The 16,657-nt window shown below is 53.6% G+C and overlaps 6 protein-coding genes across 6 annotated transcripts; 3 read left to right on the top strand and 3 right to left on the bottom strand.

Moving 5' to 3' along the window:
• Window positions 1-68: 68 nt before the first annotated feature.
• Window positions 69-929, bottom strand: ASPACDRAFT_1889606 (uncharacterized protein; the record flags this gene model as incomplete). Its single annotated transcript, XM_020198536.1, has 1 exon — window positions 69-929. The coding sequence occupies one exon, from the start codon at window positions 927-929 to the stop codon at window positions 69-71; it is 861 nt and encodes a 286-aa protein (XP_020054748.1).
• A 2,870-nt stretch (window positions 930-3,799) lies between these two features.
• Window positions 3,800-7,390, bottom strand: ASPACDRAFT_122198 (uncharacterized protein; the record flags this gene model as incomplete). The annotated part of the gene is made up of 5 exons (XM_020196508.1): window positions 3,800-4,911; window positions 4,979-5,182; window positions 5,242-5,301; window positions 5,367-5,504; window positions 5,629-7,390. The coding sequence occupies 5 exons, from the start codon at window positions 7,388-7,390 to the stop codon at window positions 3,800-3,802; spliced, it is 3,276 nt and encodes a 1,091-aa protein (XP_020054747.1).
• Window positions 7,391-7,939: 549 nt separating this feature from the next.
• Window positions 7,940-10,214, top strand: ASPACDRAFT_53301 (uncharacterized protein; the record flags this gene model as incomplete). Its single annotated transcript, XM_020202733.1, has 6 exons — window positions 7,940-8,064; window positions 8,133-8,424; window positions 8,523-8,721; window positions 8,772-8,986; window positions 9,162-9,958; window positions 10,193-10,214. The coding sequence occupies 6 exons, from the start codon at window positions 7,940-7,942 to the stop codon at window positions 10,212-10,214; spliced, it is 1,650 nt and encodes a 549-aa protein (XP_020054746.1).
• A 562-nt stretch (window positions 10,215-10,776) lies between these two features.
• On the top strand, window positions 10,777-11,352 carry ASPACDRAFT_61916 (GNAT family N-acetyltransferase; the record flags this gene model as incomplete). Its single annotated transcript, XM_020203724.1, has 1 exon — window positions 10,777-11,352. One exon carries the CDS (start codon window positions 10,777-10,779, stop codon window positions 11,350-11,352), a length of 576 nt encoding a protein of 191 aa, XP_020054745.1.
• A 746-nt stretch (window positions 11,353-12,098) lies between these two features.
• ASPACDRAFT_44908 (uncharacterized protein) lies at window positions 12,099-12,889 on the bottom strand (the record flags this gene model as incomplete). The annotated part of the gene is made up of 2 exons (XM_020201513.1): window positions 12,099-12,223; window positions 12,289-12,889. The coding sequence occupies 2 exons, from the start codon at window positions 12,887-12,889 to the stop codon at window positions 12,099-12,101; spliced, it is 726 nt and encodes a 241-aa protein (XP_020054744.1).
• Window positions 12,890-13,390: 501 nt separating this feature from the next.
• Window positions 13,391-15,349, top strand: ASPACDRAFT_2581 (Zn(II)2Cys6 transcription factor; the record flags this gene model as incomplete). The annotated part of the gene is made up of 2 exons (XM_020199366.1): window positions 13,391-13,869; window positions 13,918-15,349. Coding segments are annotated over 2 exons (1,911 nt in total), but the record flags the coding sequence as incomplete, so codon positions are not given.
• Window positions 15,350-16,657: the final 1,308 nt, after the last annotated feature.

Below are 16,657 nucleotides of genomic sequence, written 5' to 3'. Positions count from 1 at the left end.
TAAAATCAATGAAATGCAAGTACAAGATAGAAAAGGGATGTTCCATCCGGCGATGTCGGACCGACCACCTAGAGCTCGATCATCCCAGAAGCCTTGCGCTCTTCCCAGCGGTTGAGGATATCCTGGATGCTCAAATCAATCGTCAGCTCAGCCTCATCCTCGCCACTATTCACATTCAGTGACAACTCGAACGTCCAGCCGCCGGGTGGCGTGAGCTGCACGAACTGCACCCGAAACTGCCGGGGCAGGTCTTTCTGAAACTTAGCGCCATAGTCCTGCGCCTTGCGCAGGACAGCCACCACATCCGGAGAGAAGAAAACCTCCTCGAGGAGGCAGTGCTCAGTCTTTTGCAACATATCTGCGGGCGTGGTAGTGTCTTCCTCCTCACCGAGGTCCATCACATGGTCGGCCACTTGTTCCAGCTTGGGCAGGAGGGCGCGAACGTCTGGCGCGAGGTCATCGACAGCGCGCTGGAGGAGACCCACCGTGAGCTCAAGATCGTTGAGGTCCTCCACCGTGGCCTCTATGAACTCTTCCACCAGAATTGCGGCGAGCCCCTTGCCGAACATGAGATCACAGACTTCCTCAATCTCCGCGAGATGGTCCTCCGCGCGGCTGGGAAGGAGCGCCAAGAGCCCCAGGACAACATCGTTCATCAGACGCTCGAGGTTCGTCACGAGGTCGACGCCGAGAGCGTACGCCTCGGGCTCGGGTTTCAGCACCATGATGCTGCCTTGCCCGCGCAGGTATCCCTGCATGACGTTGTCCAGCAGAATGGGGTCGAAAGCCGCCGAGTGCGGATTCCACATCGCGTAGGCATGAGGCGCCTCGAGCTCCACACCGGGATCAGTACGGTTGGGTATTCCCATTCCAATCACCGTGAGGGCGAAGAGAAGGGGGTAGACGAGCATGGCAGTGATTCGAGACATTGTCACAAGGTTAGACAAGGGTAGTAAGGCTTGGGTAGATAAATAAGATTCACACCGTGACTGGTGTCCGTCGGGTCTGGTAATGATAGACGTGACCGTGACGAATGAGCCAGTGATGATCTTGGAAGTTTAAATTTATCGGCGGCGGCTGTGGCTTTATACCCGTTGACATTGGCATTGTTTGTTGGATGAAAGAATCGACAAACACCACTTTAGCGTAGAATCTCTGGAACACTACAGCGAGGAGTCTCTATGAATGCCAGGTCTTAGGCAAGTCTTTCAACATCCTTGGGTGGAAAGGTTTGATTTTCCTGCAAGAGCTGTTAAGCTTAAAACAAAGAATTGTTCTAGTTTGTACAAGCTTTTGAGTTAAGCTATGTCTGTGCTTGATTAGTCTTTCTTTGTTCAAAGAAGCACGCTCATAGTCTTAGCAGTGATAGTCTATAGATACTCATTATTTATTATGGCACTTATGGTCACAATGCTCTTCCTTTGTTATATCATCAATTGTCAAAAAGGCTTATTACAAAGACTACAAGTCACTAAAAAGGTTTAAAACCTGAAGTGCTTTTATATATGGGTATTGAAGGCTATAATGCACTCTTGGCCAATATTGATGACATAATCAAAGAATTATCAACTGTGATGTTACGTTTCGTATAAGATTAAATTATGCATTAATCTAGTAACGTGAGACCAAACAGATATGACTTGGAAAAGCATATCGTACTGTGAGGATACAAAATCAACCCTAGACCTAACTTGTAGGCCGTCCGCCGAATACACAGCCCAAATTACATTAGACCCCTAAAATTTCGAGTTATAACTTAAACTTGTGTAGTCCGCCCGCGCCTGGAGTTCGGAAGGACGTAACCCTAATCGCAACGGTTGGATCCTTTAACAGCAGCCCAGGGTTTCAGCAAGGCGATTTGAGATATCAAGAGCAAGTTGTGATCTATCACTGAGTGAAAATGTTCGAGCAGCAGGTAGTAACCAGGTACAAGATCCTGATACAGAGAGCCACAGAAGGAACCCTCAATCTTCTGTTCTCTGTCACTTTCTCCGGTCTAATCAATATAGACAGCTTTTTAGGACTGGGGGACCCAGGGAAGGAAAAAAGTCTCTGTAAAAAAAAGCTTCTTGTTTTCTTTCTCAACTTCTTCATCCTTCCTTCTCATCTTTTTCTTTCTCTTCATGATTCTCTCTTCACGTCGGCAATCTTGCCGAACAGAAATCTACAAGAGCAATATTGCCGACACCTATCAGCCCTCCTCAGCTCTCTCCAGCCCTCTCCAGTCCCTCTAGAACTGGAACCCTGCGAGACCTTCAATCTACCAAGGCTGCGGCTTTCGACATTGACAAATCAACATCCAATACCTGGAACAAGCGTTGTGACCAACAGGCAAAGGTAGGAGAACGTTTGCGGGAGCTCAACAAAACTATACGCATGCACCTCTGGGCCCTCCCCACCCCTTCCCGGATTCAAACTTAGTGCTGGGCTACCTACAATTGCTGACTCATGATACATCCAGAAACATACCCAAGCCTTCACTCAACCGTGACTACCTCATTCAAAATGTCAATCCCAACCCCAGGTCCGTCCACCACCCTTAGCGTAGAGTCCAGCCTCCAAAACCCCAATCACCAAACTGACCGCCCCCCCCGGCCTACATCATTACCACACCATCTCCACCCCCAATTCAGCCCTACACCTAGATCGGCCTCTCAACCCACAGCGCCGACTGGGCTCGCGCCATGAGATAAAACCAAAGATACCTCGCCGGCGCCCGGGGCCTCCCCACCAGCGCCGACCTCTGGGACCTGACCCACACCGACACCCACCTCGCCCCAGTCCTCCGCGGTTTTATCTCCGCGAGAGGCACCTGGTTCGGCGCCGACGGGTTCCTCCGCCCCGCCCAGAAGCAGGTTTGTTTTCATACGGTCATGAAGATCGTGGGCGACCCAAGCCAGCACGTGCATTTTCTTCTTCCCGACACCCCGCCACTCTGGGCGAGCTGCACGGCGAGAAAGAAGTTCACTACCTATGCGCTGCTGTGGTGGGCGATGGAGGTGATGCGCGCGAAGCCACTGCTGTTTCACCGGACGGATTTGACACCGGGCGCGGAGCGGGTCGATGCGTTTGAGGTTTTCGCGGCGGCGAGGCAGGCGAGGCCGAAGAAGGTGGTTGCCGCGCTCGGTCCGGTGAGGATTGGCTGAGGTTGAATTGAAGGGGGAGGTGGGTTGGGATGTTGGGTTCTCTGGTGAGGCTGTTGGAGGACTGGGAGTAGCCATGGAGGGTAAGTAAGATGACGATGAAAAGTGAGGAGGGATAAGTGACAGGGAAAATGGCTTTGAGTGTACTTGACAAAATTCGTGCTTTGTGGTCTAGATTGAAGAAATAGTAAATGAGATGCGATCCTCTGTTAATAATTGGCCCAGCACAAGCTCTGCTCCTCAGTCGGGTTGACAGATCTGATGACTGGCAAATTTGTGGGCACGCTTACTCTGGAGGGTAAAATGGTTGGTTCTGGCTGAGTCCCACTGTAAATAAAGAGACCAAAGTCTGAATTCGACATGTCTGAGGCAAATTACGTGGTTTGGGAGAACATCATGGATGTTTTCGGAAGAGATCCTGGGAGTCAGACAGCACATTCAACAGGGCAAGGCATGATATCCTGCTCGTATTATAGCATCGCATTGTGTGGATATAAACTCGATTCATCATATTGAGAACAGTCAATTTACGCACTGATTATTGTCATTTTGGAGACCCTGACTATTGGTCTGCTGCTACTTGAATCGAAAAGCAGACTTTAACGATGCTCCCGGACGCAGACGACACCTGGAGCTTATGTGACTGCCTTCTTACGCTATCGTGGCATGTTTGGCAAAGGCTGATTGAAATTCTGGCCGAGAGACGGTAGTCCAGACTCTGGTGTAGTGGTCGGGTTCTGCGATGCCTGAACCTCGGATCGAGGGATGTGCTGTTGCTGTTGCTGTTGCTGTTGCTGCCACTGTTGCAACTGCTGTTGTTGCAATTGTTGCAAGGTATAATTGTCGGCAATGCTGTTGTTGCTAGGTAGGCTGATTTGCGGTTGCACTGTCAGTTGTGGATTTGATATTTGTTGTTGTTGTTGTTGCTGTTGTTGTTGTTGCTGCTGCTGCTGCTGCTGGAGCAAGTGTTGTAGGGTATAATTGTCTTTCAGGCCATTGTTGCTCGGCAGGTTGATTTGAGCAGGGAGTGTCAGTTGTGGGCTAGGTTGTTGCAATTGCAGAATGGAGGGCTGACCCAGGGGCACAACTGGAGGGGCCTGAATACTGGTCTGGAGATTGCGGGGGTCGCCTGGATAAGGCTGCCCACCGCCGCTCAAACTCCCCATTTGTGGTTGGTTCGAGTTCCCAAATGGCGAAGGTGTGAACTGTATGCCTCCTGGCGCGTATAGAGGCTGCAACCCAGCAGTCAATTGCTGAGGAGGCTGCAGATTGAGCACCCCCGATCCATCATAAACATAGTCGTCTCGTCGCACCATCGAGCCTCGATTGCGTTCCGCGTCGTCTTGCCTGTTCTGGGTCGTCCAGATATATCTGCTGAAATTATCGGAGACCGTGAAGACATTGACAAAATAATTTCTCCGGAGCTCGATCTGGGCCCCCTTCTCCGTGTGAAATGCGGCCAGCGCGAGGGCACTCTGGAAGGCATTGCGGATCTGCCGGCCGTTCCAAACAGGGCCTGATCCCGGGCGGGCTTGCGCGTAGAAGATTTCATTCGCGAGGCTGGTCAACTCCCCTTTGTCAGCAACGACCCCGGCCTCGTTCGCCACGTCGATGTGACTGGACCAGATTTCGTAGGTTTGCGGCCAGTTCAGCGGCGGGTAATACAGTGACATGTGGATCCGGGACTTGAAGGCTTCATCGAAGACTCCGACCCGGTTGGTGGTGAGGAATAAGATCCCCTCGTAGTACTCCAGGGTGCGGAGGAAAACTGATCACTCGGATGGTCATTCAATTAGCGAGCATGTACCTTACCAGTGATGCAAGTTCAATCTCACCAGACACCAGCGCATTTCTCTCCACGTCATATGCCCGGCGTTGAGCCAGGAACACATCCGCTTCATCCAGGAGCATGATGCAGCCCCAGTCCTGGGCGAGACGAAAGACTTCCTTGAGCTTCTCCTCCACTTCGCCTGCAGTAAGTCCAAGATCACCACATGTTACAGGGAGTAGAGGTCTGCCGTTACTTATTGCCGCGCACTCTGATTCGAAATTGTCAGTGCTTGGACCTATAACAGACTCAAGAATCTTGAGGACATACCAGCTGTCGACGTTTTCCCGACGCCCGGGACCCCATGTAATAGGATCGTTACTCCATTCCCTACCCCCAGCTTTTAGCGACGACATTGAAAGGACAGGTAGAGGGGTCAGGAACGGTTGGCATACCTTTGTTTCTCAACAAGTCAAAGTGAACACCTCCAGATTTCTGTTTGGCAAAGTGCGAGTGGATCAAGGACTGCACCAGATCCTTGTGGCCATCTGGAAGGCGTAGTTTCAACCAAGGGTTGTCTTTTTTGGTCTCTCCTGCAAGCGCTCGGCGCCATTGGGTCCACCTCCGATCCGAAGACAAGCTGTATGGGCGGCCAACCCCGTGTGAATTAGTGAAAGAGCACAATGCAATTGGGGCCAATCTCCACCAAGTACGTACCCCATCGTCTGGTCGACAGCACGAAGGCAAAAACCCGGTCGGGCAGAATCATCAGATCATCGCCAGTTGGCCCGCCTCCAGTCTTGGCCCAGGAGTCCCACATGCGGTTCTGGGCGTCCATAAAGTCATCCGTAAACCGCTTATCCCAGGTCCCATCCTTCTCCGTCCCGAGCGTTGTGTCTGTCTCAGACGCTGAGGTTTCCCCAAAGGTATGATCCACCGTCACGGGGCGCCACCAGGGGATTTCCCCCAAGGCACGGGTGAAGTCCACAATCACATCGCTATCGATCTGTTCCGAGTAGCAGGAGGCGCTCCGGGGGGTCTTGTCGACCAAGTCGGTCAGTTTGCGACCAGAGGGGTCCAAGTAGTGACATCGGCCACTGTAATCCAGATGCAAAACTTTTTGGGTGCAGTCGACGAATTGCTTTCCCCGGGCCATTAGGTGCGCCCGGTCCGTAAACCCTTCCCGCTCAGCGACCGGGAGCGGAAGGACGGGGAGCGACTTGGCGGCCTGGACGCCATCAAAACCACTGATTTCGAACTGACGGAAGACGGGAATAAATCGAACGCCGTCGAAGTCCAGATAGAAGCAGTCTAACACGAGGGGAGTCCAGCTACCAATGCTTTTTTCGTCATTGAACTGCTCCGAGGTCTCCAGGATTCGACGGCCGCCGGTCCGTTGCACCACCTTCCAAATCTTCTGGGGAGGGCTGCTACCTTTGATGTAGACCAGAGAACCTTGAGCAAAGACGAACCAGAGGTCAACGAAGCGTATCATGTCTGGAGCAGCGGCCAGGTGCGTTTGTGCTGGACGGAGGGTATCGTCCATGAACTGCACCAAGCAGCGACAATCCATAATTAGAGCCGTCAGCTCCAGGACCCCGAGCTCTGATATATTATCTTTCGTATAACTCGTGTCTGTCACCGGAGAATCATGAAGAGCTTGTATATACTCCTCTTCGGATGAGTCCTGCAGTTCTTTCCGAATCGCTTCGAACTCCGCCACCTTAGACCGAATTGGCTTGTCCAGATAGAGCAGTAGTTTGAATGGTCGGAGAATTGACAGGGGGGTCTGACCATTGTAGGGCAGCTCCCCGCCGCAGAACTGATAATCAAGAAAGCTCTTTAGCCGATGACAATTGAGGCGAATTCGTTCAGGCATGGTGTTCAGCGGCAAACGGTCTGTGACTTCTCCGGCGGGGATGGGTAATTCCATATCAGAGGCCCAACCGGCACGAAGCTGCTGGACATCGCCAGCCGACGGCTCATTGTACGGAACCTCAATGGCAAACCGCCTGGGGGGCGGAGGCCTGAATAGGGCCACTTCGGCCCAAGGCAGATGACGGATCTGTGCCACAGAAATCTCCATTTCCGCGGTATCTTCTTCCTCGTCTTTGTCTGACTCCTTCTGCTCATCCTCCTGTTCCTCGCCTCTATCGTCTTCGTTCTCCTTTCGCGGTCCGTCAAGTAGCGTGGCCAGCGACCTGTTCATTTCCCTTAGCATCTGCATCTCTTCGAAGAGACTGTGAGAGATGTCTCGTAAGGCATCTTGCCAGTCAAAGCTATGGGCATCCACAACTTTCTGGGTCCGGCTTTCCAGCTCCTCAAATTGAGAGAGCGAGCGTTTACTGGTTTCAAACCACTCCTCCACTGTTGCCCGTGGGATTGCATCAGGCGGGGTTTGATCGGTCTCTGACGATTGATCCTCGTGTCCCAGTTGGAGGGTAAGGCCAACCTCCGTGGTAGCCAATGTGGTCGTCATGATTCCAGGTATACCTCAGGGGTACAAAAACAGTGTTAAAGATGGACAACCGAGTAGGAGAGAAGCCAAGGATCTGTCACCATCAATGGCAGCTTTATAGTTCAGTGCCTAGTCCAGAAGCTCGCTCAATATTTCCAGCTACTATAGGGATGCTCAGCTGTGCTCAGCTGCCGCATATACGAAGCTGTCAAATGTAGCGATTGGCGGTCGACTAACATATGCAGTGTGCCGGTGTGACCGGACGTGCTGACGTGCAGATTCATGCTGAGATATGGGAAATGGTTCGTCCGCTCGGACCTTCTCCCGCATATGTGGAAGCAAACAATGTTTAGGCAGATATGCATGCGTACGGTGCCGGCGAACTCCGGCGAACCAGGTGGCATGCGAGTATTGTCCGCGGGGTTGACGAGGAGCACCCATCTCACTTGGACCCCCCACCTCCGCAAACCAAGATAGGCCCTCATCTGAAGCGGACAGCGACGGTCGACAATCTCAGCTCTCAACCACAACATGGGTCTATGAAACAGTTTCGACGTATCTACCCAAACCATGGAACCCGCAACAACAACCGTCACGCCCTGGATTCAGCACAATGCGCCCAAGATCGACCCAGCTTGGGCGTTTGCTGAAGCACAACGTCTGAGAAAGCAGAAGATCCCGGAGCCCCCGGCTCGGTGAGTCGTTCGTCAAGCTGAGTCGTGGTGAATGTGTAGCTGAAGGCATGTTCTGTGTACACCTCCAGTGTCGCAAATCGAAAGGAGCGATTCAAGACCACCATGCGGGCATTTTTCAAGACGACGGGTGACAATCAGGCCCAATATATCTTCGAACACACCCATACATGGGAAGAGGTCCGGAGCGAGGCACAGAAAGCGCTGGACCTACGCTACCGGCAGAACGGGAAAAGAAATTTCTTCCGCAAGTCGATTCGACTCGTGGGGGACGTGGCTTCCCGGCTAGAGTTCCTGACGCAGCTAATCCCCAGCGGTGATTATATGGGAGTTCTCTGCGGAGGGCTCAAACTCGTCTACAATGTGCGTCCGGCTACTGCCGCGTGTCCCGCTTTTGAGCCTGGATTGCCCGCACCGGCGTCCTGTTTCTCTCTCACGATACTGATCTTTCTTCTATCCAGGCAGCGAAGCGCATGAGTGCCGTACGCGAACTCATTCTCGGGTCGTTGGATAGTCTATCGCAGCCGATTGAGGATGCCTCGCCCTACCTCTATACCTACGCTTGGAGCGAGATGCTTCTGGAAAAGGCGCAGGACCTCTATATGAGCGTCCTAGACGCGGTCGAGGATCTCACGCAATGGATGGCCAAGACTAGAGGAGGTAAGAAATGCGTTCTTGCCATTCTGACGGCGTGTCTCACTCCCGCGCAGTGGTGCGAGGTACCTGGGAGAGATCCAAGGCGCTCGTCCAGCAGGACGACTACGGGCGAGATCTCGAACATCAGATCATCACTCGTGTGGGGGAAGCAGCGAATGCATTTGAGAAAGCTGTCAAAATCTGCTTGAACACCGAGGTACATGATTTGGGACAGAACGTGGTGCGTTTGGGGAAAGGACAGGACGAAATGAGAGACGAGATGAGAGACGTAAAGCGGATAGCCGCAGGATCGTGGGAGAGAGTTGAGGCAATTCTGCTGGAAAGGTGGAAGCAATTGCAACCGAGTGAGTCCAACATGTGCCTCATTTCTCAGAAGAATTGACCTCCTTGGTGCTTGCTACTGATCTTTTTGTTTAGTGGTTGATGACTACAACGCCGCCAAGGCTGCTAGGGCCGCGCGGGTGTCCATCACCATCGAGCAGCTCCTCACTGCGCTGCACTTCGCGAATCCATTTTCCGAGGACGATATCGTGGATCACACGGTCAACATTATAGCCACTGAGCGAACCACATTACTTCTTTCCGGTAGACTCTTAGACGACGAGGCCCAAGACCAGGTGGCGGGTGTGCTGCAGGATTCCCGGTTCCGCAGCTGGCTTCAGGACATGCGCTCCGAGGTCCTGGTTGTGTCACGCATGGAGGAGGATATCTTGGAAGAGGGACCCGTCTCGCCATTGACCTATCTCTGCTCCGTGATGATCAAAACTCTTGCCCCAGCCGAGCGCGTGATGCCAATGGTATTTTTCTGCCGCCAGCACTGCGATTCTCAAGATAGCTTCACCGGTGCTGCAGGGATGCTACGGTCGCTCATCTCCCAGGTGACCCTCAACCTCTACGAGACTCACAGACTCGATCTCACGTTCCTGGTTGAGGAGCACCTCCATACAATCGCGACGCAGGATGTGTCCACCCTGTGCCATCTTTTCGCCGAGGTAGTCAAGCGGGCCCCCGAAGGGATCGTTGTATGCATAATCGACGGGGTGGACTTTCTGAGCAATCAGCTTAATTTGTACTGGGTGGGTGGGGTGATGCGGTTTCTGAATAGCCTTCTGGGGGCCGTGGCGGGCAGCCGGTCGGATCTTGTATTCAAGATCCTGGTGACCAGCCATCGAGGAGCCAGTCTAGCGTCGCAATGGTTCCCTTATCGAGTGGAGCTGCCCATGTTTAGTAGCGAGACAATGTGCGATCTTGGGCATGCGACTGGAGAGATGCAGTCAATTTTCTAACAGTGTTGCCACTGCCACTGTAAGAGCAATTTTAGTCGCAACACGGTGGCGGATCACACAAAGATAGAATAAGGCCTACAGATAGCTTCTGAAGTGTCCATGCAGCGGCGAGACAAGTTTTAACATGAATGATAAGCTTTCTGTTTCTTTTTTTTTTNTTTTTTTTTTTACTACTTTCGTAGGTGCAGACCCATTCCTACGAGTCTCTGATTCACGTCCTTCCGCTACCAGCAGCCGCACGAGCTTGAGTCAGAAGACTGGTACCGAAAGTCGACTAGGTCTGAGATAAGCAATAACATCCTCTCTCACAGACCCGTCGTCTGATAAGCATTGGTAAGCATGCGGCTCCCGACCGGTACACGCTAAGGATTATAGGCTTTGAGCATGTAGAAACCGGTATATCCGGACTGTCCAGTGAAAGGCAAACCTCACTACACGAGTGACAATAATTATTCACGTAAGATTACTACACCTCTAGCTCAACTAGCACATCATTTTTATCGTGGATGATCCATTCGCCCAGCCCCTAAATCACCATAATGTCAATTGAAGGGCGCTAGTGCGCGGACGTCAGTCGAAGGGCGCGCGTCTCCGGTCTACTTAAACCCGTTGATCGCCGTGCAGCACGATACGCCTCATCTTTATCTGAGTTTCATTTGAATTGATTTTTTTTTCTACTACTCCACATCAGATTTATTCACCATCGATTCAGAACAACTCCGCCTACACTCCCCCACCTTCCCATCCATCAAACCCCTGCCTCGAGCTCGTGATGGTCCACTTCCACTTCCGCCTCGCAACCGCGGCCGACGCCCCGCGCCTGCGCGACCTGATTGAATCCGCCTTCCGCGCCGCCGACACCCGCGCCGACTGGACCGGCGACCTGGCCCTGGGGGCGCGCTTCCACGTCCAGCTGGACGACATCCTCGCTCGCATCGCCAACCCGGACGGTGCCTTCCTCGTCGCCACCACCACCACCACTGAACCCCAAGACGGAGACCAAAAAGACGAGGGGGAGGAGGTAGTCGCCTGCGTCAACATCTTCAAGAAACAGCTCCCCGATCGGGACGCCGTCGCCCGCCTGGCGCTTTTGGCCGTCGATCAACGCCATCAGCAGAGCGGGCTCGGGCGGCGCGTCGTGGTCCAGGCGGAGAAACTATGCCGGGAGATGTGGGGGGTGAAGAGGACCGCGTTGAATGCGCTGGATACGCGCGTTGCGTTGATCCGGTGGTATGAGCGCTGTGGGTATGTAAGGACTGGGGAGGTGACGGTTTTTCCGCTTCCGCCGGATGAGTTGAGGTTTGTGGAGTTTGAAAAGGAGTTGGGGGTGGAAGTGGTTGTTCAATGATGGATTTAAATATGTAAGGCTATCTGAGCTGATTGATCAGTGTGGGCGTGTAGTGTGTGTGGTGGGCTGATTGTGGTTGCGTGCTACGATTACAGGGGATTTTGGAAGGTATCAGTCGGTCGGAGAGAGAGTGTGTGTGGTGGTTGATTTTGACTCGGTGTTCTTAGAGAGTTGCTGGTGGACGGACAGCATTGGGGGTGGTTGATATGTCCAGTGTCGAGATGAGCATCTGGAGACTTACCTGTACTTGTCACGCATATTCGACTCTCGGAGGCCCTGTGACACTATATAGAAATGGTTGATGACTAGGATAATTATGACTACGAGTGGACTTCATGCCGTTTGGGCGGGGCGATAAGTTCTTAGAGTCGATGGCTTTCTCCATCAACATGAGTGCTGCACAGACCAATGAATACTATAGACATTATAAGATATTTGGAAGCACCATAAAAGATGATAGTGTTCTTCGTTAATTAAAGGCTAAGTCTTACTGAGTACAGCAGAACTTGGGTCAGTCTGACTGGCAAGGCGAAGGATTCTCTCAATAAGGGATGAGCATTATACTATTGACAGAGAGTAGAATATTGACAGAGAGTAGAAGATTTGACACAAACATGAAAACATTACTGCCAAGCAGGCTCGCACATTTACAAGAAAACCTCTGCGAAGCTCCCGCAGGTCAGATTCCAGCACGCAACACAAAACCAAAGAACAAAAGACTACCTCGTATCCACATGAACCAGATATCACTGTTTATCAAACACTTCAATAGCAGCTAGGGCGGTCGACGTCGCACTCGCCGGGTTCTGCCCTGTCACCAGTCGACCATCCACCACGTGGAAATCATCCCAAATACCCGCGGACCGTTCGTCTATTCATTCCCTTTTAGTCAGCCTCTTATGCAGAATTGTAGGAACATGAATGCAAGAAACTTACACTTCGCCCCCAGCCGCTGCGCCAGCTCCTCGACCATCTCAGCTCCAAGCCCGCGCAACTCCGCCATAATCCCCATCGTCTCCTCGGCTTCAGTCGTGAACCCCGTGATCCTCCGCCCCTGAATAATCGGAGTACCTGTCGCTCGATCGCGCAGGTCCGCAAAGATAGCGGGCCCGTGGCAGACGGAGGCCACCACGCCGCCGGCCGCCCACACCTGCTCAGCGATCTGCTGCAGCGCCCGAGCGGTGGGGTAGTCGATCAGCGCGGCGTGGCCCGCGGAGGCGTAGAATAACCCATACTCGGCCGCTGAGTCGGCAAGGATCTCGGCGGCAGGCCGCATGTGGTCGAGCTTCTGTCGGAACTCGCTGTCCAAGTCGTTCCAGATGGCCAGGTCCTCGCCGTGCAGGAAGTCGGGTTGCTGCGAGAGCCAGTCCGCCGTGTAGCTGCCGGTCTCCGAGGCCAAATCGACCTCGAAGCCGGCGGCCACGAGGGCGCGGTAGGGGTGCAGGGCCTCACTAATGAAGAGGCCGGTGCGCTCCTTGCCGTTAAATAGAGTGGCGGTGGCAGAGGTTACTGCAATTAGGGCTTTGCGGGCAGGCATGTTTTCGATTGAGTAAATTTGTGAGGGGGAGGAAAAGAAAGATGTGTTCTGTGTAGAAGATGCTGGGTATTGTTGCTTTGTGCTTCTGTTTCTTGTTGATTCTTCCTTTCCAAACGAGGGAATCTTCCAGCTATTTATGCTTACTCTTGCTGAATACGAGGAGACGCGGTTAAGGCGTGCGACATCCGGAGTTGCGGAGCTGAGGAGTTGCGGAGTCCAGCGGCGGCCCGGAGATTGCATGTTATCGATAAGGATTCGCTTTGCATCCTCCCGCAACTCCGTCGCCCAATTAGTACTGAAAGCTCATTCACGTGATGATGCACGGATACGGACAAAGCAGCACCGCACTCCGCTGACAGACACCATCAATCCGCGTCAGCATCTCACCCCTCATCGATCCTGCTAGCACACCAATTCTTGAGTGTCAATGAGCACGTCCCAGACTTACCAACAGTCATGAGTGCTCTAATCACCAGAGTGCCTAATACCCATCGTCCTCGAAAGAGCCAGCAGAACCAGCAGCAGCAACAGCAGATCCTCCAACGGCGCAAACGGGCGCAGGTCGCCCGAGCGTGCGGCAATTGCCGTGTCCGCCGGATCCGATGCGACAACCAAGTCCCATGCTCAAACTGTGCCCTAAGCCGGACGGTTTGCAGCAACAGCAGTGCGCCCATCGCGCTCACCCTGTCCCAGGCCAACCAGGAAATCGCGTTGCTTAAACAGAAAGTCCAACAGCTTGAAGCCGAGCTCGAAGGCTGCACTTGCAGCAATGGAGACAACTTTGCACCCGACTTAACCTTGCGCGAGCCACCAATCGAGATCCAAGTTGGACAGGGGAGTGAAAACTATCGAAATGCTCCCCCGCATCCTCCGTGGGGAGGGATCCATTTCCGACCGGCACGTTCACCCAACAGTCTGTGGCTGGGCCCGTCCTCGCTGTACTCGTACATCCAGCGGATCAGTGGCTTTCTGAGCCTGCAGTTGGGCCAGGAGCAGCCCGCGCACCAGCTGCTTCCGATCTCTGCCAGTGACAACAAGCTTCTCGACCGACCCACCACCGACCCGGCGAAGAGCCTGAACCCGCCTCTAACTTCCACGACCTCTGTCTATCTGACTCCACTGCAGGAGGACTTTTTCATCAACTACTTCTGGCAGACCTACCACGTTTCCCTCTTCCCCATCATAAATGAAGCGCACTTCAAGCAGCACTACGCCAGTCTATGGACGGCCGGCGGGAAGGAACGACGACCGTCGGCGCTCGTGGATATCGTGGTGGCGATGTGCATGCAGTACCACATTTCCACCCTGCCGGCGGATTCGCAGAGCGGGCTGTTGGACGGCCAGGACGCCCTCGTGGCCGGCCGATGGCACTACTGGCGGGGCCAGACGCTGCTGGCCTACGAGCTCGAAAGCCCCTCCATCGCCACGTTGCAATGCCACCTGCTCTGCGCCGTCTACCTCTGCGGAGGCTCGTTCCACAACATGATGGACAGCACGGTGAGTCTCGCCGTGCGCACCGCGTACGTCTTAGGTCTGCACGTGGACCCACCGGCGAACCTGCCGGAAGCCGACCGCGAACTGCGGCGACGGCTGTGGTGGGCGGTCCATGTAATGGACAGCAGAGCGGGCATGAAACTCGGGCGCCCGTTCATGGTCCCCGACCACGCCCGCCAAGCCATGCCCCAGCTCCCCAGCGACTCCCTCCCTACCGCAGCCGCGTCTGGCTCAGCCTTTGTACCGATCGGCGAGGACGCGACCTGGTTGAGCTTCAACCGGTACCAGACCACGCTGTACATCGCCATCCGCAACGCCTACAATGCGCTATATACCGCCGATCTCCATTTGAACGAAGGCCAGACCGTCTGGGATGACACGGACGCGCTGGAGACCGGCGCCCAGATCTTAGCGCAACATACCCCGCGCATTACCGAGTGGGCGGAGAGCGTCCCGCGCGCCCTGCGGCTGCAACGCGAGGGTACAGGATCGGACCGAGCCTTCACGACCAGCGGCACGCGGCTGGTGCTCGAGCCGTTCACCCCGCCCTGGCTGCAGCGGCAGCGCGTGCTGCTCGAGCTCACCTATCATCACCAATGCACCAACCTGTACCGACCCGCCATCTCCTTCCAGTGTCGCCCGCCACCGGGCGGTCACGCCGAAGGGCTGGCTCGGCGCTGCGCCGCGCACGCCATAGCCGTCTCCCAGATCCTCCGCCAGGTGATGGAGGAGACCTCCATTTTGAACGGGTGGCACGAGGCGTTTTACATGCAGTGGAACGCAGGAATGACCCTGCTGGGGTTCCTGATGATCTACCACCACGGTCCGGTGGCGCCCGAAGCGCGGACCGCGATCGGGCAGGCGGTCGCCGTGTTCGAGCGATTTCGCGCGGGATTTCCCGTGGCCGGCCACGCAAGCAGGATCCTGCAGGGCCTGCTGCGCCAGGCGGATCTCGTCGCTCGAGCGGGTGCGGAAGTCCGGCAGCGGGAAGAACAAGGGCGGGCCCTCGGGGACGGCGACCCGCGCCCGTCTGCCTCCGCCTTCGATGCTGCTTGGGACTTGCCGCTGGATCTCGATGCGGATTGGCTGAACCTGGCTGGGGATCTGGACTTTTGGAATCAGATCGAACTGCTGTGGCCTACGGCTTCGGATCAGTTGGAATTGACTACGTTCGAAGGGGGACTGTCGCTAGAACAGCCAGCTTGCCAGGGAGTATTAGAATAGTGTCACGAGCGTTTGCTGGGTCCGTGCAACATGTCCAAGAAGCATTGATTGAAAAAGTGAAAAAGAAAAGAAAAAACATACAACAGAAGGGATTCGCTGGTGGTCACCCACCCAACTACTAACCTCCCGGCGTGTGGCTTAAGTACGGCTGAGCGGACGGGAAGCCCTGTTTTCCACACCCTGTGGTCGTATGTACTGAATCGTTTTGGCGGACTCTCTATGGCGAACAATATCTGAATCGGCGTTGCATAACAGACACAAGCTGTAGTTAGCACTCACTTCTTTGAAAAGAAGGGGTTCAGAGCACTGCGACAGATGCGATGTAAGCTGTGGGACGAAGTGTTTATGGTCTTCAGAAGATATCAGCAAGCTGGGGAGTACTGAACCAACCGCAAAATCAGAACCAAAGCTCTCCGCGCAAAGGGGATTGCTATGAACCGGGGCGGAGCGCCAGTGACCGGACCACTAAAGTCAAGGCCGGGAACGGGGATGTAAGCACTAATTTCTCACCCCTAAGCATCTCCCTGTGAACACAGTTCACATGAACTTTTCTTTGTGTACACGTGGAACGTTCCCGCGGCACGTGATGCCAAGCCCTTTATATAAGCAGGAACGTTCCACACGACCCTATAAATTACTGTTTTTTATTATTGAAATTCAACTTCCTCTTATATTTCTCCAAGTTCATTACACACTTTATTTCAAGCACTTACCAAGTACTTTATAAGTACCTACCAAGTACTTTCTAGACATGGATTTTCATGAAGTTATTGAACTTAGTTCTACGGAAGAGGAATACTCAACCCAGGTAATTTCCTAAGTAGTTATCAAGTACTTAGAAATTAATTTATATCTAGGAACCGTCACCATTAACCTTTCTGACTCAGGCAAAGGCATCACCTTTAACTACTCAGTTTATAGAGTATATTGATGATCTTCCTGAGTATCCAAAAAACTGCACTATGTGGATATACATATGTAGTTCCATCACATGGACTTTCAAATACTGAAGTCAGCGCTCTAATTAGTGATGTTAGTATATAACTACTT

Source organism: Aspergillus aculeatus, assembly GCF_001890905.1.
Source record: "Aspergillus aculeatus ATCC 16872 unplaced genomic scaffold ASPACscaffold_11, whole genome shotgun sequence".
Taxonomy (NCBI): Eukaryota; Fungi; Ascomycota; class Eurotiomycetes; order Eurotiales; family Aspergillaceae; genus Aspergillus; species Aspergillus aculeatus.
Note: the sequence above shows the minus strand (reverse complement) of the source record. Positions and strands in the feature narration are given on the sequence as shown.